Below are 22,141 nucleotides of genomic sequence, written 5' to 3'. Positions count from 1 at the left end.
TGTTCATTAACAGATGCCTGCGGTATATAATTCGGGCCTGGTGGCCTCACAACTGGAGCTCCATCGTCGTTGTCACCAGAGGCCGATAGCAACAGAAATTCGGGATCGGAGGTGGGGCTGGGTCGGCCACACTCTACGTAGGAGCGGAAACGAAATCTGTAAACAAGCATTGGACTGGAATCCAGCGGGACATCGCAGCAGAGGCAGACCCAGAGGCTCATGGCGGCGAAGCCTCAATAAAGAAATAAAAGAAGTCGACCGAAATCTAACCTGGCAACAGGTTAAAGGGATAGCCGGGCAACGCTCAGGATGGAGATCTTTCAAGTCGGCCCTTTGCACCACCGGAGGTGTACAGGATCCATAAGTAAGTAAGTAAGTAAGCAGCTATGGAAAGCTTTCAAAAAAGATGTCTACATATCGAGAATGTATGAAGAGATGGTAAGTGCGAGTTTTTTTTTTAAATTTCTCAGGGTTTCAACTCTTGCCTCCAAGTAATACAAATAAATGAGAAAAATGTAAAAGCTTGAAAATATAGCGCCTGATCCATCAACAACCTGATCCTATCCTCATGGTGATAAGAACAGAGAACTACATTATTGTTCAGCGGGACCCGTCTAAATGTTGCATTTGCACTCCATTGTTAGAAAGGTGGAAAGCTACTACAGGCGATGTAAACGATCCTATCATAACAACCGTCCATGATGTATACACGAAAGTACATCTTATTTATTTCTTTTTTCTCCTAACTTTGAAACGTGTAAAACTGGCTTTCATCTTCTCAACACACTATAATTTAGGCTGTTCAATAAAAAAAAATCAATTTTCACTCATTCCAATTTCATCCTTACATTGTATGATTACACACGCCTTAGCCTTCCGATTAGCTTATGAATGTCTCAGTGTGTCTGTATGAAATCGCGCTCCACATGCAATTATCGGGGCGATTTTCTAGGTTCTAACGCTCTAGAGAAGCAATCAGAGAGAAGGACGACCTCTGCCCGAGTAGGGTGAACAATGAAACCCAAACTTGCCGTTAAATAGTAAACCGAAAAGATCGCTCAGACTCATTCTCACTTATGATTGAACCCCCTCGACCGAGGCTGATTAGTCTTGCACCTCTCGATAGGGCACCTCCGACGTGACGGTGAAGTTCTGGAAGTAGTGGTTCAAGAACTCGAACGTCGGGCGCTTCTCCGGTATTGCATCCCAGCACTTGAGCATCAGGCTGTAGATGTCGTCCGGCAGGTGATGATTCGTTGGCTTTGGCATTCGGTAGCCCCGTTCAATCTGTTCGATGACCTCGCGGCTGTGCATTCCCGGGTACGGCACTTGTCCGTAGGTGAACAGTTCCATCAGCAGAATGCCGTAGGACCAGACGTCCGACTTGATCGAGAACTTGCCGTACACGATCGCCTCCGGAGCGGTCCACTTGACCGGGAATCGAGATCCTTGCTTGGGACAATACTCGTCGTCCGCTATCACCCGCGCCAGTCCGAAATCACAGATCTTCGCTACATTGTTTTCCCCTATCAGTACGTTCCGGGCTGCCAGGTCCCGATGTATTAGCTGTTTCAGTTCCAGATACTCCATACCAGATGCCACCTGGGCGGCAATGTAGATAAGATCTTCGAACTGTAGGAACTGCCCGTCACCCGTTCGCAGGTAGTCCAGCAAACTACCCTTGGACATATACTCCTGGACGATGTAGATCGGTTCCTCTTTGGAACAGACCGCATATAACGCGACTAACCTACTGTGACGGAATTTCTTCATGATCGCCGCTTCCTGAAGGAAGGCCTGCGTCGACATCGTACCCTCCCGGAGGGTCTTGACCGCAACTTCGATGTTGTTGCGCCACTTGCCGTAGTACACCTCACCGAAGTTGCCGTGACCCAGCTTGCGGATGAGCTGAATCTCGTTCCGGTTGATTTCCCACTTGTCACGAAGCTCCGGACCCAGGTCCCACACCTGTGGCTGTGGCTTTGGACATGGACTAGATAACACGTGGCACAACCCGAGGGCGTTCTCTGCAAATTATTAAGAAGAATCATAAACAAGTCACAACATCCGATGTTTAGACGACTTACTTGAATACGCCAACACGAGTGCAGGTAGCGATGGGAAGGTCTGATTCGTTGCGATATAATAGCCGCCGTTGTCCAGTGGCTTGATTTTGTAGTGCTTCACGTGATAGCCTCTGCTCTCTTCCCAGTCCTTGACCGAAAGTGAGAAACCGTTGGGATTGTGCTCGGACGGTCGCACCAGAAAAGTGCCTCGCGGGTTCTCCGCCGCCAGGAGCAGCTTGTCTGCCTCTTTTCGGGAAACGTTCTCAAAGAACCAGCTGAAAAAAATAAGAACGCCGATTCTCATGATTACTGGTAGTTGAAGGCATTTCCGGGACGGGAAGAAGAGTTGAGGAAGCCCATGCATGGCCTACATAGATTTTGTGGATGTATACATTTTTGAAGCAAAAACAACTCAGGTAAACGCCGTCAAGTTTTTATCATTGTATGTAAATGGTGTTGCAATATACTTTACAATACGCTTTGTTGTAAACTCGTGGAATTCAAACATCGAAGGTGAAGTTGTAGGAAAAACATCGTGCTGAAAGCCCAAAATTCAGCATCTTCAATGAATTATTGAAAAACTTCTAATGATTGAAACCAAATTACAAAATTATGGAAACCATATTTGACCATAATTATGATTCTAACATTTTGTGTAGATTCTTCGAGATTGTATGTCTTCATTGAATAACTGCATCATCAATCAAATAACTTTCTACTTACTCTTCACTGTTGACACTCCGGTCCTCGGCCACAAAGTTCCACGGAATTAGGCCCTCCTGGCGTGTTTTCAGATGCACCACGCGCCACCAGTCCGACTCGGTGTCGTCCAGCACCTCCATCCGGTCGCCTTTGACGAAGCTAACGTCGGTTTCCTCGCGGGCATTGTAGTTGTACAGGGCGACCACTATTCGCCGGGTGTTCAAACCGGGATGCACTGTAAGGGCGTAAACGGAAAATGTGGGAAAGGTGGCAAAAATCAATACGGTTTTCAATGGAGGTGCATTTCAGCCGGATGGGGATTTCTTTGCATACCCTTGGGGCTTTGTGGCGTGTTGTGGGTCGCTGTGGTGGGTACGATTTATAAATTGGAACGAAAGGACTGAGTCGTACAACAGCGAGATGCCGTTTCCCACATTGTTGGAAGCAAATACCTAATGTAGTCATGAAGGCATTGATGCACGGGAGATTGAAATTCATTTTTAGATGTGATATCAGCATTCAAAGCAATGATATCGGCATTTAAGAGTTCACCTCTTTTTTTATCAGATTTTCCACCCAGTTTTAAAAACGTCGATTTTCCCATGTAAAAACCGTCTTGTATTGTAGTTTTATAATCGAAGAGCCGACTTTCATATACCGATCAACGAATTGAGGTGATGTCTGTCGATAAAGCCTTTAAATTTAAACCATTGGATGGCGATCTACTCACAATTCAACTAGCGTGTAGCTGATCTCTGACCAAAAAGTGCGATGTTTTAAAAATCTTTGGCAACTTCATTTGAAAAAAAAAACTTCTTCTTTTAGAATTTAGAATTGTTTCAGATACTCTTCCAGGAATTCCTCCGCGAATTTCTCCAGGAGCGTGGGCTGGAAGTGGGTTATCGAGGGCTTCCACGTAAGTTTCTGAAGAAATTTAAAAGGGAATTTCTGGAAAGACCTCGAAGCAATTAATGAAGAGATCTTGTTGGAATCTCTGGAGTTACTCCAGAGAGAATGTCAGGAGAAGTTTACTTGGTAATTTTTGAATAATTTGTGGTGAAAGTTCTAGGAAAGGAGACGTGAAAAATTTCGAAGATAATTTCTAAGTGAATTGCTGAAGAAACCACTGTGGAAATAAGGGAACTTCTTAGACGTATATTTGAAAGAATTCACGAAGATTGACCTTCCCCGTAAAAAAAAAATCGCTCAATCGATTCTTTGACTTATTTAAGGTCAACTTTCCCAAATAACCCATATTTTTTGACGCCTCTAAGTGCTTTTAAAATCAAAAACAAAAATCGAAAATGTGCTATTTTTTAAAGATTGGTCCAATTTTGAACGAACATCGGGTGAATTTTTCAGGCCGGTTCACACGTGCAGCACTTTTTCGGTTTTTGTTTTTGATTTTAAAAATAATTAGAGGCTTCAAAAAATATGGGTTCTTCGGTAAAGTTGACCTTAAATAAGCCAAAGAATCGATTGAGACTATAAAACGAGATACATTTTTTGACGGGGAAGGTCAATTTAGGATGCATGTTTGGAGGATTTTTTTTTAGGAATTTCTTGGTGGAACTTTCGGACGAATTCCAGGATAAAGATCCGGAGGAGCTTGCGGAGGAATTCCCGGATGAACTTGAGGGGGAATTCATGGAGGAACTTCAGGAGGGATTCTTGGAGAAACTTCCGGAAGAATTTCTTGAGTAACTTCCGGATGAATTCTTCGGTGAAATTCCGGAGGAATTCCTGGAGGATAAATTCCGGAAAATTTATAATGCACGAAATTGATTCATGCCGGTGTACGCCGCCGCCAATCACTTTGGAGAAACTGCTGTTCCAGGATAAACTTCTTTATGAACTCCAGTAAGGGCCCGTACACATATTACGTAAGCACTTATGGGGGGAGGGGGGATCTGTCAATATCTTACGCACCATGTAAATAAAAAAATCGTTTGTATGGGAAAAATCTTACATGGGGTGAGGGGGGTCGAAAAACTCACAAAAATTGCTTACGTAATATGTGTACGACCCCTAAGACGTCTTAGAGCAGCGGATCTAAACCTTTTTATTTTAGAGGTTCCCCTTCGAACTTTTGCATTTATTTATGTACCCCCTATTTTTTTTGAGAGGAGGCTTCCTAGCTTCTGGAAAAGAGCCTTCCAAGCCTCATGAATGAGCCTCTTGAACAGAGGTTTCCGAGCCTCTTGAACGGAGGCTTCCGAGGCACTGGAGAGGAGTCTCTTAAAGCCTCTTAAAAGAAGACTTCTGAGCCTCATGAAAGGAAACTTCCGAGCCTCTTAAAAGGAGACTTCCGAGTCTAATGAAGGAGGCTACGAGCTTCCTGAAAGGAGGCTTGAGAGCCTCTTGAACAGAGATTTACGAGCTTTTTGAAATTAGATTTACGAGCCTCTTGAAAGACCTCTGAGCCTCTTAAATGGAGGCCTCCGAGCCTTTTGAAAGGAAGCTTCCGAGTCTCTTGTAAGGAGGCTTTCGAGCCTCTTGAAATTAAACTTCCGAGCTTCTTGAACAGACGTTTTCGAGCCTCTTGAACGGAGGCTTTCGAGCCACTTGAGAGGAGGCTTCCGAGCCTCTGGAGAAAATTACGAGTCTTTTGAAAGGAGGCTTCCGAGCCTCTTGAAAGGAAGCTTCCAAGTCTCTTGAAAGGAAGCTTTCGAACCTCATGAAAAGAGGCTTCCGAGTCTCTTGAAAGGAGGCTTCCGAGGCTCTTGAACAGAGGTTTCCGATCCTCTTGAACGGAGGCTTCTGAGCCTCTTAAAAGGAGACTTCCGAGCCGAATGAAAGGATGCTTCCAAGCTTCTTGAAAGGAGGCTTGAGAGTCTCTTGAAAGCAGGGTTTGGAGCTTTTTTAAATTAGATTTACGAGTTTCTTGAAAGACTTTTGAACGGAGGCTTCCGAGGCACTTGAGAGGAGGCCTCCGAGCCTTTTAAAAAGATACTTCTGAGCCTTATGAAAAGAAACTTCCGAGCATCATGAAAGGAGGCTTCCGAGCCTCTTAAAAGGAGACTTCCGAACCGAATGAAAGGAGCTTCTTGAAAGGAGGCTTGAAAGCCTCTTGAAAGCAGGTTTACGAGCTTATTGAAATTAGGCTTCCGAGCCTCTTGAAAGGAGGCTTCCAAGCCACTTGAGAGGAGGCTGCCGAGCCTCTGGAAAGAATTCTGAGCCTTTTGAAGGGAGGCTTACGAGCTTCTTGTAAGAAAGCTTCCGAGTCTCTTGGAAGGAGGCTTTTGAGCCTCTTGAACAGAGGTTTCCGAGCCTTTTAAAAGGAGACTTCTGAACCTTATGAAAAGAAACTTCCGAGCCTTATGAAAGGATGCTTCCGAGCCTCTTGGAAGGAGGCTTCCGAGGCTCACGAAAAGGACTTCCGAGCCTCTTGAAAGGAGGCTTCCGAGCCTCTGGAAAAGAGGCTTCCGAGGCTCTTGAATAGAGGTTTCTGATCCTCTTGAACGGAGGCTTCCGAGCCTTTTAAAAGGAGACTTCTGAGGCTTATGAAAGGAAACTTCCGAGGCTCATGAAAGGAGGCTTCCGAGCCTCTTAAAAGGAGACTTCCGAGCCTCTTGAAAGGATGCTTCCAAGCTTCTTGAAAGGAGGCTTGAAAGCCTCTTGAAAGCAGATTTACGAGCTGTTTGAAATGAGATTTACGAGCCTCTTGAGAGACTTCTGAGCCTTTTGAAAGGAGGCTTCCGATGCACTTGAGAGGAGGCTTCCGAGCCTCTTAAAAGGAGACTTCCGAGCCGAATGAAAGGAGGCTTCCGAGCTTCTTGAAAGGAGGCTTGAAAGCCTCTTGAAAGCAGGTTTACGAGCTTTTTGAAATTAGATTTACGAGCCTCTTGAAAGACTTCTGAGCCTTTTGAAAGGAGGCCTCCGAGCCTTTTGAAAGGAAACTTCCGAGCTTCATGAAAGGAGGCTTCCGAGCATCTTGAAAGTAGGCTTCCGAGTTGAATGAAAGGAGGCTTCCGAGCTTCTTGAAAGGAGGTTTGAGAGTTTTAGTTACCGCTCAGCTTCTGAGACGTGCAGATGTGTTTCCGATTGCGCTCTTGGAAAGTCAAGTGATCGATTACAGTGGTTAAAGTTCGATTCCGTCCGTGCCGCGTCGCTCGTTTTAGTGATCCGCGATGAGGCGAGAAAATACTTTTCGTATTGACTATTCGACTTTCCCGGTGAAACCGTCATTCGAAAAGGTTCACGGTACTAGGCCTGATGAAAGAAGGAATGTTGACACTACAGTGCCACAGAGGTGAACCATGTGCGTTCGTCAAGGTTGACAACCTGGCGCTCGCACAACGAATGGTGCAAGAACAAGATGAGAAGCATGAAGTGAAGCACGCGGGGAAGAAGTACAAGCTTCGCATCATCATGGAAGATGGAAGTGTAGAGATTAAAGTGCACGACCTGCCAGAAAACGTGAGTGCGTTCGGTGAAGTGTTTTCGCTGCGTGTTTTCGTTTGTTCGAGTTCGGTGGGATACCGCTCGGCATTTGGTCGGCCCGAATGCTAGTCCATCGGAACATCGATTCGTGGGTAACGATCGATGGACAGCAGGCCTACATTGTTTACAAGGGACAGATCGTCTCTTGTAAATACTGCAAAGAGCAAGCGCATACTGGCATATCGTGTGTCCAGAACAAAAAGCTGCTAGTCTAGAAGAAATATGCGAACGTGGCGAAGCAAACTGAGCCACGACAACCACCGAAGAAGGTGAACGTTGTAAAACACCCAAACGCCAAACCGGTAGGTCAGCATTCTGTCGCTCCACCACCAGCATCGCTGGAGGTTTTCCCCGAGCTGCCACAGCCGTTGAGTCAGACCAAACTGTCCGGCTCAAACAACCCAACAGCTTGCTAATCTGCTGCTCCAATTGCACGAACGGTGTCTCCCAGTTCGTTGCAAACACAAACCGCGCGCAACTCATCGTCGTCGTTGCGCACACAACCACAGACCGCTGAAATGGTTTGCGCTCCCTCCGGCGCTGCTCAGCGCGCTGCTAGAGAGGAGTTCTTCAATAGCAGCTTGTCTATTATCTCCGCCACTACATCGAGAACGTCATCGCAGCGGGCGATTTCAATTGCGTGCTACGTGTGTGTGATTCGTTCTGCCCGAACATCAGTCCGTCCCTCAAAACAGCTGTACAGCGGCTGCAGCTACATGATGTTTTTTTTTAAAGGTAATGGAAATCTGCAAACAGACACCTGGGGAGGCGAACCCAGGTAGTGTGGGGATGGGATCACCACTCCCGACCCACTAAAACCAACTCCTTCCTCTCCAGTCATTCCCCCGGCCCGCAATTAAGCAATACTTCGGGGGATGATTATTGGGCATTGCGCCCCCTACATGACGACGTACACAAGTGCACGTATGCGCCTCAACTCTTCGACACTCCCCATGCAACACATTTGCACAAGACACACTGGCACCATATGTGCCCCAACACTATGCCTGCCTATGCCGCTTGAATGACTGTAAGGAACTAACAGGTACCCTACAGGGGGTACCCCATGCCGCCATCTCACGACATAGACAGTTCTCACTCAGTGTGGTGTTCACCCCGTCCTGCAACAGGGTGGCACTACTTGTCTACCAAGCCGGAGGCGACCCTAGGTTGGTGGCTCCTATGCCGCTCCTACCTCAGCTACGAGGCAGACCCTTTCATGTCTCCTATTTCTGAGGTGCCGCAGAAGCATCAACCCCCGACACTCCTGCCAGTCATAGCGAGACTTTCGTGTCCCCTACTTCTAAGGTGCCACAGAGGTATCTGCCCCCCGACACTCCTGCCAGGCCTAGCGAGACATCACTCATTCCGTCCCTGACAGCCGGATTACACTACTGCCTAAGCAGCCACTCTGACCATACGTACCATGCGAGTCTGACTTGTGTGCTCGCTCATACATTCAGTCCCAAACGCTTGCTCCACTTGTGCACCACTCTCTTTGACATTCAATCACTCACTCAGTGGGGGTTGTAATACCCCCATCTCCCATTTTTATCCACTCTGTGCACCTCCTATGCATCGTTTGGACGTGGAACACCCGGCACGTCACGCGTGCCTAACACTCCCCTACCCGGGCTTTGATACGGCCAATAGGTCTGGAGGACGGGTACTTTGCAGGTAGCACCCACCTATTGACATTTCGAAGCCCAGATAGTCCTCAGCCGTGTGGTGGTCTCCCCATCCTGCAACGGGTTGGCACCACTTACCTTACATGTCTCCGATTTCTGAGGTGCCGCAGAAGCATCAACCCCCCGATACTCCTGCCAGACGCAGCAAGACTTTCGTGTCCCCTACTTCTGAGGTGCCGCAGAGGTATCTGCCCCCCGACACTCCTGCTAGGCCTCATCAGACTTCAGTCATTCTAACACTACCGACCATGCGTACCATGCGAGGCTTACTTGTGTGCTCACCCATACACTCGGTCCCTCACTCTGTGGGGGTATTACTCGTAATACCCCAGCTCACATTCGCTTGCACCACATGTGCACCACTTGGGCGTGTGTGGGTACCACCCACTGCTTGCCGCCGAAGCAGCCCTCACTCTGTGGAACCTCCACAGGCTCCGTTAACGACCTGGCTAATTGTTTCACCCCCCTGGTCATTCATCCCTTCGGGACGGGTCGCCTGATACCTTGGGATTCGGGGTTAGGGGCTTGTATGCTTTAAGCGGCACACGGTCGCTTGATAGGGTTTGCCTGCGGATATGCGGTTTTTGGGAGGGAATTAACAGAGCCCCCTGTTAACCCCACCACCTCCTAAGCAGAATCCCCTGACTCCCAGACAGCTGGGGAGGGGTCGTCAAGCCCTTGGACATGGTCCCTGCTGCCCCCGCAGCTACATGATGTGTAGGATAAGTTGTGTCCACGTGATGCCGAGTTTACCAATGTCTGTCGAAACACACGATCTCGACTCGATCGGATCTATGTGAGCCGTGATCTTCGCGACAAACTGCAGACGGCACGTTGTTGTTTTACAGATCGCTAACGCTCAGACTCTGTCTTCCCCCACTGGGACACGAGCCCGGGCGCGACTGCTGAGCCCTTCGGCCGCATCTTCTATCCGAAGAAAACGTTGCCGAGTTCTAGCATAAGTGGCAATATTGGACTCGTCAGAGCAGAAACTACGCGTCGTGTATGCAATGGTGGCTGTCGTACGCTAAGCCAAAAATCAAATCTTTTTTCAAGTGGAAATCTCGTGGGGAAAATCGAGCATCGGAATCTTCTGCACGTGATGCAACGGGTGGCGGACGATAAATGTCAATACTGTGACATACAGGCACCTGAAACGCTCCAGCACAAGTTCTGTAGCTGCACTCGTGTCGGCCCGGCCTGGACGGTCCTACAGCAGAGGCTAGCCGGCTACATGAATGGTTGGAGGCATCTGTCGTTCGAGGACCTCACGAGATCTGTTTTGCCAGGAATTGGAAGAGCTGCGCGAGTGGAAATTCTCCGCTTATTTGTGAAGTACATCGGCTTCAACACGCCGGTGTTTACGAGTGTAACAATAGAATTGATGTAGACGCTTTAATGTTCCAATTAGATTTAAATTGATTTGAAAACGCTGAACTACAATTGTAAATAACTGTACATTTCATGACAACATAAAACTGAATTTTAACCACAAAAAAGCCTCTTTAAAGCAGGTTTACTAGCTTTTTGAGCTTTAGAGTTTTAGAATAAAAAAATATCTTTTTTTTTTATACCACACAAGGCATTTGTCATTATGACAGATATGACTTCTATTCAAAAATGGGAAGAAAAAAAAAAACTATAGATAAAAATATTTTAGTTACAAGGTAAAGATTGTCGCTTCGGTTCCCTTTATTCTGCTGTCCGAAACATGTTGGGTACCGAACTGTCAAATCGTATTTATTTTTCTTTCATTGAGCACCTTATCCTCGCCAGCAAAAGATGTTCCGGACAGCGACGACAGCGACAATCTTTATCTTGTAACTAAAATATCTTTTTAAAGGTAAAAAATTATCTTTATCAAAAAGTTTATATTGAAATTTGTATATGTGCATTCGCCATTACGCATTTTCATCACAGGTACCCCCTAGGGTCAGCGAAGGTACCCCCAGTGGTACATGTACCCCAGGTTGACAACCGCTGCAGTATTGCAAAACTTTGCAATCACGTTTAAAGGTTCCTCCAAACACACGCGACGCGACAGCCGCGACGCGATTCTATCGCTTGGCGACAGCGATTCTCTCGACGTTGATATGGGAGGGTAAATTGATCATTGCCTGCAGCGACCAAGCGAATGAATCGCGGCGACAAGTTATCGCCGTCGCTGCGATGAAATCGCTTAGGTCTGGGGGAGCCTTAATGCAAATTTTGATTTAATATGGGCATTTTGCTTTTTAAAACACTTTTCCCCATTTACTCATCACTTAATTTGTGATGCATAAACTAAGCTGTTATCCGTCAATAGTGGAAATATGGATTTACGCTTCGGGATTCCCATTATACCCCTCGTGCCTCAATATGTTTGACAAGAGTCGAGTCTACTGGTGCCTTTCTTTTTCTGATAAGGCTGGTCTGTTGTTTAGTTTTGTAGACATCACATTTATACCCGAACCGTATCTGTATCAGCGTTTCGGCACAATTCGTAGATAGTATGTCGGTCAAGCAATTTGCACACATTTTCCGATAACACCGAAACGTGATTGACATTCGCGAACAATAACTGTCGATACAATCGGGACGGAAGGGGCTGGCAGGAAGCCACCACAACGCCCACCCCACAGGCATGTCCTACATGACAGTAATTTAAGTAAAAGAAATTGTCTAGCCGTTACGTGGGCTGTGTACTTACGTTGTGTCGTCCTCGGTCGGATGATGTCAACTCCCCCTTTGGGAATTCCCTTGATAAGCTGCCCTCGGTTTGGGTCCGGTGTGTACCGCGAGTCCAGTGACCCACCGCCCCCATTGCTGTGTTTCGGGCCGGACATGTTGGAGGTGAAGGAATTTTCGCCCTTTTTGTACCCGCCGGGGTAGCTGAGGGCCAGCTCCTGGTCCTGACGTTTGCTGCAGCATTTGTTGCCCATTGTCGCCTGGTGCTCCGAGTCCAAATTGGTTAATTACTTCTAGGGTAGGGGATTGTTTGTGCACACACCCGCTGACGATTTGTGTGGGAGTGATGTAGGATAATTGTCACTTTACGCTTAAATGTGTATACACTAGTTGCACGATTATCGTTTGTATTTGGTTTCGATTTCGGACAGAAAAGTAGTCTGAAAAGGGAAATGCTGCCGTGGCTTGTTGAGGCACACCGTGGGCTGTTTGGTTGTCCTAATAAACTCTTCTGCTAGAAGAAGATCCGTCTCTACGTTCGTGGGGGATCGGATATGTGCGTTCCGTTCCTAGCCGGTCTTTGGTTTCTACAAAAAGGTAGATACTACTTTTCGTCGGTCTTCTAAATCTTGATACGCTCCTCTTTATTTCTCGGTTTCGCTTAGAATTTAGATTCCAGATTATCTTGGCACGAATTAAATGCTGTCGTTGCGGTTCACGAAATTTGCAGGTCTAGACCTAGGATGGAGCTTTGGCAGGGAGGCGATGGTGACGAATTTGACAATGTGGATGGGACCGAGCATAAAACATTCATCTGATAACGTCGACGGGAAACCCTCGTTCTATCTTATTAGCACAGCTATTTGTACGAATTAATTAATTTGCATGCTTAAGAAGAAGGTCAAAGAAAATATGCCTTAGATCCTTGAAAGCATAGAACAAAAAAAAAACGGAACTGGCCGACTAGAGGGTACAAAAATATGATGCTTAAAAGTAGCTACTGTTTCCGCCGTTTCTGCTTCTGCTTTTCAATGTACCACCGAGAAATGGCACAATATCTGAAACTTTTCCTTCTCTGGAAGCAAATGTCTTGCTGAAAAGCGGTTGGATCCGAACACGTGTCCGACTACTAGTGCTGCTGATGTTGTTGGTCGGCTGCTGCTTTGCTACTCTGCTGACGACGATGTTGGTGGTGATAGCGACCGTGGCAGCCAAAACAACGCAAATCTATTCTCAAGAGGTCGCTTTCAACTGCCATTTTTGCCGCAGGATACGTTTTTATTCTCTTCCAGGATTCCGCAAGGTTCCGGGCACCGTTCAATGATCTGAAAAAGTGAGACCAAAAAAAAGAGAGAAGGGTAAATGTTGAGTGGCAAGTTTGCATTTAGTAACGCGACGAAAAGGGCTCTGTCCTTTGGCGGGTGATTCTGGAATAGGAAATGCAACTGAGAAAGTCGTCTGGTGGAGGCGGACAATGACGCAAATAGTTGTACAAAAGTTTCCGGTCGGTGCAGTTCGCGGGAAGAGTTTTGTAAATTCAATCGCTCTGACGAGCAGAATTCAATTTATAGCTTTTAGAATTATGCTAATAGTTTCATGGGCAGCAAGTTTTTAGGGCAAGAATAATAAAATAATACATAATTTAACTGATGTATTCATTCACCGAATGGCTCTGATCGAAAGTTACAAGGGTTTAAACAATAAAGTGAAGATATGGAATTTTACCAGAATTTGCAGAGAAAATTCCCCTGAGTTTCCAGAGGAAAATCATCTGAATTTCGACAGTTAGTCGACATTTCAGAAGACTTTTTTTTTAATTTTTAGAGAAAGTTCAATTTAATTTCAAAAGGAAATTTATTTGAACATCCAAAAAAATCATTCGAATTTCCAAAAGAAATTCATTTGAATTTCCATAAATTTAATAGAAACTTCAAAAGAATTTAAACGTAATTTCCAGAGGAAATTGATCCGAATTTCCGACAAAAATTGTACCGAATTTCTAGGAAAAATTCATTCTTCTGAAATTTGGATGAATTTTCTGAGGAAATTAGGATGAATTTCTTCGGAAAATCCAGAAGAATTTCCTCTGGAAATTCGAATGAATTTTCTTTGAAAATTGGAAACTATTTCTTCTGGACAAAATTAAATCCGCTCGAAATCCGCTTTTGGAAATTTGAATAAAATTTATTCAGAAACCCAAATGAATTTCCTTTGGATATTCAATTTTTTTTGTGGAAATTCGAATGAAATTTCTCTGGAAATTCGAATAAGTTTCCCCTGGAAATAAGGATGAATTTCCTGTGCAAGATCAAATGCCTAGTAACGCTGGGTAGACACCTTTGCGTGGTGTGTTACGGTGTAAGATCTACCACGGTCACATTGTCAGCTACAATCAAATCCTGACCCAACGAATACCTTCCCAATATCCAACCCTTCCCAATATCCAACTACTTATGAAGGCGTCGCTGAGTTGGGGACCTCTCGTTAAGTAAGTACTACATCAACACATCCTTCCCCTCCCAAGTTACGGTGAAGATGGGTGTGGCCAGGAGTAGTAATCCTCATGCTTTTGTGATTTTTATCCTAGATTGAAATCAAGGACCACACCCACCTTGATTTCTGATAGCAATCTGAATAAGGATTTCAAAAGAAAAACATGAGTTTCACTAGTGTCCAATCTACGAAGTACACCGTAACTATGCTATGCTATGCTAATTTCCTGTGGAAGATCAAATGGATTACCTGTGAAAATTCGAAAGAATACCCTAAGCAAATTCGAATGAATATCTTCTGGAAATTCGAAAGAAAGAAGAAAATTGAATGAGTTTACTCTGGAAAAGTGGAAGAATTTTCTCTCAAAATTTCCCTTTGGAAATTCGAATGAATTTCCCTTTGGAAATTCGAATGAATTTCCCTTTGGAAATTCGAATGAATTTCCCTTTGGAAATTCGAATGAATTTCCCTTTGGAAATTCGAATGAATTTCCCTTTGGAAATTCGAATGAATTTCCCTTTGGAAATTCGAATGAATTTCCCGTGGAAATTCGAATGAATTTCCCGAGGAAATTTGAATGAATTTTCCGAAGAAATTCGAATGAATTTCCTCTGGAGGTTCGAATGAATGTCCTTTGGAAATTCGAATGAATTTCCCTTTGAAATTCGAATGAATTTTCCCTGGAAATTCGAATGAATTTCCTTTGGAAATTCGAATGAATTTCCTTTGGAAATTCAAATGAATTTCCCTTGGAAATTCAAATGAATTTCCCTTGGAAATTCAAATGAATTTCTCTTGGAAATTCAAATGAATTTCCCCTGGAAATTCGAATGAATTTCCCCTGGAAATTCGAATGAATTTCCCCTGGAAATTCGAATGAATTTATTTTGGAAATTCGAATGAATTTCCTTTGGAAATTGAATGAATTTCCTTTGGAAATTCAGAATGAATTTCCTTTGGAAATCGAATGAATTTCCTTTGGAAATCAGATGAATTTCCTTTGAAATCGAATGAATTTCCTTTGGAAATTGAATGAATTTCCCTTTGGAAATTCAGAATGAATTTCCTTTGAAATTGAATGAATTTCCTTTAGAAAATCAGATGAATTTCCTTTGAAATTGATAGATTTCCCTTTGAAATTCGAATGAATTTCCTTTGGAAAATTGAATGAATTTCCTTTGGAAATCAGATGAATTTCCTTTGGAAATTCAGATGAATTTCCTTTGGAAATTGAATGAATTTCCTTTGGAAATTGAATGAATTTCCTTTGAAATTGAATGAATTTCCTTTGAAATTGAATGAATTTCCTTTGGAAATTGAATGAATTTCCTTTGGAAATTGAATGAATTTCCTTTGAATTCGAATGAATTTCCTTTGGAAATTGAATGAATTTCCTTGAAATTGAATGAATTTCCTTTGGAAATTGGAATGAATTTCCTTTGGAAATCAGATGAATTTCCTTTGGAAATTCGAATGAATTTCCTTTGGGAAATTCAGATGAATTTCCTTTGGAAATTCGAATAGATTTCCTTTGGAAATTCAGATGAATTTCCTTTGAAATTCGAATGAATTTCCTTTGGAAATTCAGATGAATTTCCTTTGGAAATTCGAATGAATTTCCTTTGGAAATTGAATGAATTTCCTTTGGAAATTCAGATGAATTTCCTTTGAAATCAGATGAATTTCCTTGAAATTCGAATGAATTTCCTTTGGAAATTCGAATGAATTTCCTTTGGAAATTGAGATGAATTTCCTTTGAAATTGAATGAATTTCCTTTGGAAATTCGAATGAATTTCCCTTTGGAAATTCAGATGAATTTCCTTTGGAAATTGAATGAATTTCCTTTGGAAATTCGAATGAATTTCTCTTTGGAAATTGAGATGAATTTCCTTTGGAAATTGAATGAATTTCCCTTTGAAATTCGAATGAATTTCCTTTGAAATTGAATGAATTTCCTTTGGAAATTGAATGAATTTCCTTTGGAAATTGAATGAATTTCCTTTGGAAATTCAGATAGATTTCCTTTGGAAATTCAGACGAATTTCCTTTGGAAATTCAGATGAACTTCTTTTGAAATTGGAATGAATTTCCTTTGGAAATTGAATGAATTTCCTTTGAAATTCGAATGAATTTCCCTTTGAAATTGAATAGATTTCCTTTGGAAATTGAGATGAATTTTCCTTTGGAAATTGAGATGAATTTCCTTTGGAAATTCGAATGAATTTCCTTTGGAAATTCGAATGAATTTCCCTTTGGAAATTGAATGAATTTCCTTTGGAAATTGAATGAATTTCCTTTGGAAATTCAGATGAATTTCCTTTGGAAATTGAATGAATTTCCTTTGGAAGAATTCAGATGAATTTCCTTTGAAATTCGAATGAATTTCCTTTGGAAACTTGAATGAATTTTCCTTTGGAAACTCGAATGAATTTTCCTTTGAAATTGAATGAATTTCCTTTGGAAATTGAATGAATTTCCTTTGGAAATTGAATGAATTTCCTTTGGAAATTGGAATGAATTTCCTTTGAAATTGAATGAATTTCCTTTGAAATTGAATGAATTTCCTTTGAAATTGAATGAATTTCCCTTTGAAATTGAATGAATTTCCTTTGAAATTGAATAAATTTCCTTTGGAAATTCGAATGAATTTCCTTTGGAAATTCGAATGAATTTCCTTTGGAAATTGAATGAATTTCCTTTGGAAATTCGAATGAATTTCCTTTGAAAATTGAATGAATTTCCTTTGAAAATTCAGATGAATTTCCTGTTGAAATTCAAAATAATTTCCTTTTGAAATTCGAATGAATTTCCTTTGGAAATTCGAATGAATTTCCTTTAAATTCGAATGAATTTCCTTTGGAAATTCAGAATGAATTTCCTTTGGAAATTCAGAATGAATTTCCTTTGGAAATTCGAATGAATTTCCTCTGGAAATTCGAATGTATTTCTCTGGAAATTCGAATGAATTTCCTCTGAAATTCGAATGAATTTCCTCTGGAAATTCGAATGAATTTCCACGGGAAACTCGAATGAATTCCCTCTGGAAAATCGAATGAATTTCCTCTGGAAATTCGAATGAATTTCCTCAGGAAATTCGAATGAATTTCCTCTGGAAATTCGAATGAATTTCCTCTGGGAATTCGAATGAATTTGAAATGAATTTGAATGAAATTCTAATGAATTTCCTCTGGAAATTCAAATGAATTTCCTCTGGAAATTCGAATGAATTTCCTCTGGAAATTCGAATGAATTTCCTTTGGAAATCCGAATGAATTTCCTCTGGAAATTCGAATGAATTTCCTCTGGAAATTCGAATGAATTTCCTCTGGAAATTCGATTGAATTTCCACGGGAAACTCGAATGAATTCCCTCTGGAAAATCGAATGAATTCCTCTGGAAAATCGAATGAATTTCCTCTGGGAATTCGAATGAATTTCCTCTGGAAATTCGAATGAATTTCCTCTGGAAATTCGAATGAATTTCCTCTGGAAATTCGAATGAATTTCCTCTGGAAATTCGAATGAATTTCCTCTGGAAATTCGAATGAATTTCCTCTGGAAATTCGAATGAATTTCCTTTGGAAATTCGAATGAATTTCCTTTGGAAGTTCGAATGAATTTCCTTTGGAAGTTCGAATGAATTTCCTCTGGAAATTCGAATGAATTTCCTCTGGAAATTCGAATGAATTTCCTCTGGAAATTCGAATGAATTTCCTCTGGAAATTCGAATGAATTTCCTCTGGAAATTCGAATGAATTTCCTCTGGAAATTCGAATGAATTTCCTCTGGAATTGGAATGAATTTCCTCTGGAAATTGAATGAATTTCCTCTGGAAATTCAGAATGAATTTCCTCTGAATTCGAATGAATTTCCTCTGGAAATTCGAATGAATTTCCTCTGGAAATTCGAATGAATTTCCTCTGGAAATTCAATGAATTTCCTCTGGAAATTCGAATGAATTTCCTCTGAATTCGAATGAATTTCCTCTGAATTCGAATGAATTTCCTCTGGAAATTGGAATGAATTTCCTCTGGAAATTGAGATGAATTTCCTCTGGAAATTGGAATGAATTTCCTCTGGAATTCGAATGAATTTCCTCTGGAAATTGGAATGAATTTCCTCTGGAAATTGAATGAATTTCCTCTGGAAATTGAATGAATTTCCTCTGGAATTGGAATGAATTTCCTCTGAATTGGAATGAATTTCCTCTGGAATTGAATGAATTTCCTCTGAAATTGGAATGAATTTCCTCTGGAAATTGAATGAATTTCCTCTGAAATTCGAATGAATTTCCTCTGAAATTCGAATGAATTTCCTCTGGAAATTGAATGAATTTCCTCTGGAAATTGAATGAATTTCCTCTGGAAATTGAATGAATTTCCTCTGGAAATTGAATGAATTTCCTCTGGAAATTCGAATGTATTTCCTCTGGAAATTCAGAATGAATTTCCTGGAAACTCGAATGAATTCCTCTGGAAATTAGAATGAATTTCCTCTGGAAATTCTAATGAATTTCCTCAGGAAATTCGAATGAATTTCCTCAGGAAATTCGAATGAATTTCCTCAGGAAATTCGAATGAATTTCCTCTGGAAATTCGAATGAATTTCCTCTGGAAATTCGAATGAATTTGAAATGAATTTGAATGAAATTCGAATGAATTTCCTCTGGAAATTGAATGAATTTCCTCTGAAATTCGAATGAATTTCCTTGGAAATCCGAATGAATTTCCTCGGGAAATTCTATTGAATTTCCTCGGGAAATTCGAATGAATTTCCTCTGTAAAATCGAATGAATTCCCTCTGGAAAATCGAATGAATTTCCTCTGGAAATTCGAATGAATTTCCTCTGGAAATTCGAATGAATTTCCTCTGGAAATTCGAATGAATTTCCTCTGGAAATTCGAATGAATTTCCTCTGGAAATTCGAATGAATTTCCTCTGGAAATTCGAATGAATTTCCTCTGGAAATTCGAATGATTTTCTTATGGAAATTCGAATGATTTTCCTTGGGAAATTCGAATGAATTTCCTTGGGATATTCGAATGAATTACCTTGGGAAATTCGAATGAATTTCCTTGGGAAATTCGAATGAATTTCCTCTGGAAATTCGAATGAGTTTCCTCTGGAATTCGGATGAATTTCCTCTGGAAGTTCGAATGATTTTCTTCTGGAAATTTGAACGAATTTCCTCTGGAAATTCAAATGAATTTCCTCTGGAAATTCTAAATGAATTTCCTCTGGAAATTCCAATGAATTCCCCCTGGATATTCGAATGAATTTCCTCTGGAAATTCGAATGAGTTTCCTCTGGAATTCGGATGAATTTCCACTGGGAATTCGGATGATTTTCTTCTGGAAATTTGAACGAATTTCCTCTGGAAATTGGAATGAATTTCCTCTGGAAATTGAATGAATTTCCTCTGGAAATTGAATGAATTTCCTCTGGAAATTCGAATGAATTTCCTCTGGAATTGGAATGAATTTCCTCTGGAAATTGAATGAATTTCCTCTGAAATCGAATGAATTTCCTCTGGAAATTGAATGAATTTCCTCTGAATTGAATGAATTTCCTCTGGAAATTCGAATGAATTTCCTCTGGAAATTGGAATGAATTTCCTCTGAAATTGAATGAATTTCCTCTGGAAATCGAATGAATTTCCTCTGAATTGATGAATTTCCTCTGGAAATTAATGAATTTCCTCTGGAAATTCGAATGAATTTCCTCTGGAAATTGGAATGAATTTCCTCTGGAAATCGAATGAATTTCCTCTGGAAATTCGAATGAATTTCCTCTGAAATTCGAATGAATTTCCTCTGGAATTGGAATGAATTTCCTCTGGAAATTGAATGAATTTCCTCTGAATTGGAATGAATTTCCTCTGAATTGGAATGAATTTCCTCTGGAAATTGAATGAATTTCCTCTGAAATTGGAATGAATTTCCTCTGGAAATTGAATGAATTTCCTCTGGAAATTGAATGAATTTCCTCTGGAAATTGAATGAATTTCCTCTGGAATTGGAATGAATTTCCTCTGGAAATTGAATGAATTTCCTCTGGAAATTGAATGAATTTCCTCTGAAATTGAAATGAATTTCCTCTGAATTCGAATGAATTTCCTCTGGAAATTCGAATGAATTTCCTCTGGAAATTGAATGAATTTCCTCTGGAAATTGAATGAATTTCCTCTGGAATTGGAATGAATTTCCTCTGGAAATTCGAATGAATTTCCTCTGGAAATTGAATGAATTTCCTCTGAATTGGAATGAATTTCCTCTGGAAATTGAAATGAATTTCCTCTGGAAGTCGAATGAATTTCCTCTGAAATTGGAATGAATTTCTCTGAAATTGGAATGAATTTCCTCTGGAAATTCGAATGAATTTCCTCTGGAAATCAGATGAATTTCCTCTGGAAATTGAATGAATTTCCTCTGGAAATCGAATGAATTTCCTCTGGAATTGGAATGAATTTCCTCTGAATTGAATGAATTTCCTCTGGAATTGAATGAATTTCCTCTGGAAATTGAATGAATTTCCTCTGGAAATTGAATGAATTTCCTCTGGAAATTCGAATGAATTTCCTCTGAAATTGAATGAATTTCCTCTGGAAATTCGAATGAATTTCCTCTGGAAATTCGAAAGAATTTCCTCTGGAAATTCGAATGAATTCCCTCTGGAAAATCGAATGAAACTCTCTGGAAACTCGGGTGAATTTCCTCTGGAAATTTGGGTGAATTTCCTCTGGAAATTCGGGTGAATTTCCCCTGGAAATTCGGGTGAATTTCCCCTGGAAATTCGGGTGAATTTCCCCTGGAAATTCGGGTGAATTTCCCCTGGAAATTCGGGTGAATTTCCTCCGGAAATTCGGGTGAATTTCCTCTGGAAATTCGGGTGAATTTCCTCTGGAAATTCGGGTGAATTTCCTCTGGAAATTCGGAGGTGAATTTCCTCTGGAAATTTGGATGAATTTCCTATGGAAATATTTTGAAGTTTTGTTAGAAACGTAATATTTCATTCATTCAATTTAGATTGAACCATACTCAAATATAGGCAATCACAGCTCTAGCAGGTTTTGTTTTATTATCTACAGAAGTTAATAAAACATTAAAACAAATCAACAATGAAACAAAGAAATATATTAGTAGCGTCAACCTGTGCAAAAGAATTGGATATGCGACAAGTAAACATGTTGTGCCTCATTTGACTTTTCGCTTGAGTTATTCAACCAATCGTTCCCTAATTAGTCCGGATCAGTACTGCTGTGACACGCTGATGATTCGCTTTCTCATTTCTCCATAACAATTCCGGTACTCCTACGTCTATCCACCAGTCGGTTGTTTGTTAGTCAGATCAATTACAAGGCCAGGCCGATGATAACGACCAATCAGCAGGCAATCGAGTCGCAAATTCAGCCCTCTCCCATCATCGGCACATGCAACACTGGACTGTACTCATTGAGCATTCAATCTATCCGGCAGACAACCTTGGGATATTATCTATTTAAAAACTGGTATTCGTTACAATGTGGCATTTACTTGCTAATCTGAATTATTTACGCATTTTGCTATGAGCATTTGTCTGTTCGTTCGTCTTTCATTTCTCCTGCAGCATCTCCGTTAGGGTGTCTAAAACCAACGTTGAGGAAATCATTAATTTTTGATGAAATGTTTGACTTGAATCTTATGAACAGAGTTTCATAAGTCAGTTCGTATTTCGTAATAATTCTCAAGAAATTTTTCATTTTACTTTTTTTGAGAAACCCTAATTACCATTTTCATGGAATACATTCAACAGTAAACTGGTTCCCGTGGCCAGGTATCATTTGTTATTTGCACTAACCGCTTAATGCCCGCACTCTCTATTTCGAGTTGGAGAAGTTGAAGTTGAAGATGCTCGAAAGCTGCTGATGCCGCAGAGGATCATCAACCAGTTCTCTAACGACTTTATTACCTTCGCCTTGTTTTCCACTTTTGGGGTCTGCGGTGCGGGGAGTCAATGCCAGTACCTATTCTCCGATGCCGAGCACGAATGGACAATTACCTGGGTGCCCTGTGCAAACAAGGAAGTTTAGTTTTGCAATATATC

At 41.5% G+C, this 22,141-nt stretch overlaps 1 protein-coding gene across 3 annotated transcripts in view; it reads right to left on the bottom strand.

The window, feature by feature from the left end:
• Positions 1 to 706: 706 nt before the first annotated feature.
• The window catches only part of LOC134218440 (tyrosine-protein kinase Src64B), a 266,520-nt gene continuing 245,085 nt past the window's right edge, over positions 707 to 22,141 (bottom strand). For all 3 annotated transcript variants that reach the window (XM_062697430.1, XM_062697431.1, XM_062697432.1), the window contains exons 3-6: positions 11,589 to 12,891; positions 2,790 to 3,003; positions 2,088 to 2,341; positions 707 to 2,027 (exon numbers count right to left, since the gene is read on the bottom strand). In XM_062697430.1, the coding sequence (XP_062553414.1) occupies positions 1,105 to 2,027; positions 2,088 to 2,341; positions 2,790 to 3,003; positions 11,589 to 11,820 (1,623 nt within the window). In that variant the 5' untranslated portion in view covers positions 11,821 to 12,891 and the 3' untranslated portion in view covers positions 707 to 1,104. The remainder of the gene's footprint in view (positions 2,028 to 2,087; positions 2,342 to 2,789; positions 3,004 to 11,588; positions 12,892 to 22,141) is intronic.

Source organism: Armigeres subalbatus, chromosome 2 (genome assembly GCF_024139115.2).
Source record: "Armigeres subalbatus isolate Guangzhou_Male chromosome 2, GZ_Asu_2, whole genome shotgun sequence".
Lineage (NCBI taxonomy): Eukaryota > Metazoa > Arthropoda > Insecta > Diptera > Culicidae > Armigeres > Armigeres subalbatus.
The sequence above is the reverse complement of the archived record's forward strand: the minus strand, read 5'-3'. Positions and strand labels throughout refer to the sequence as shown.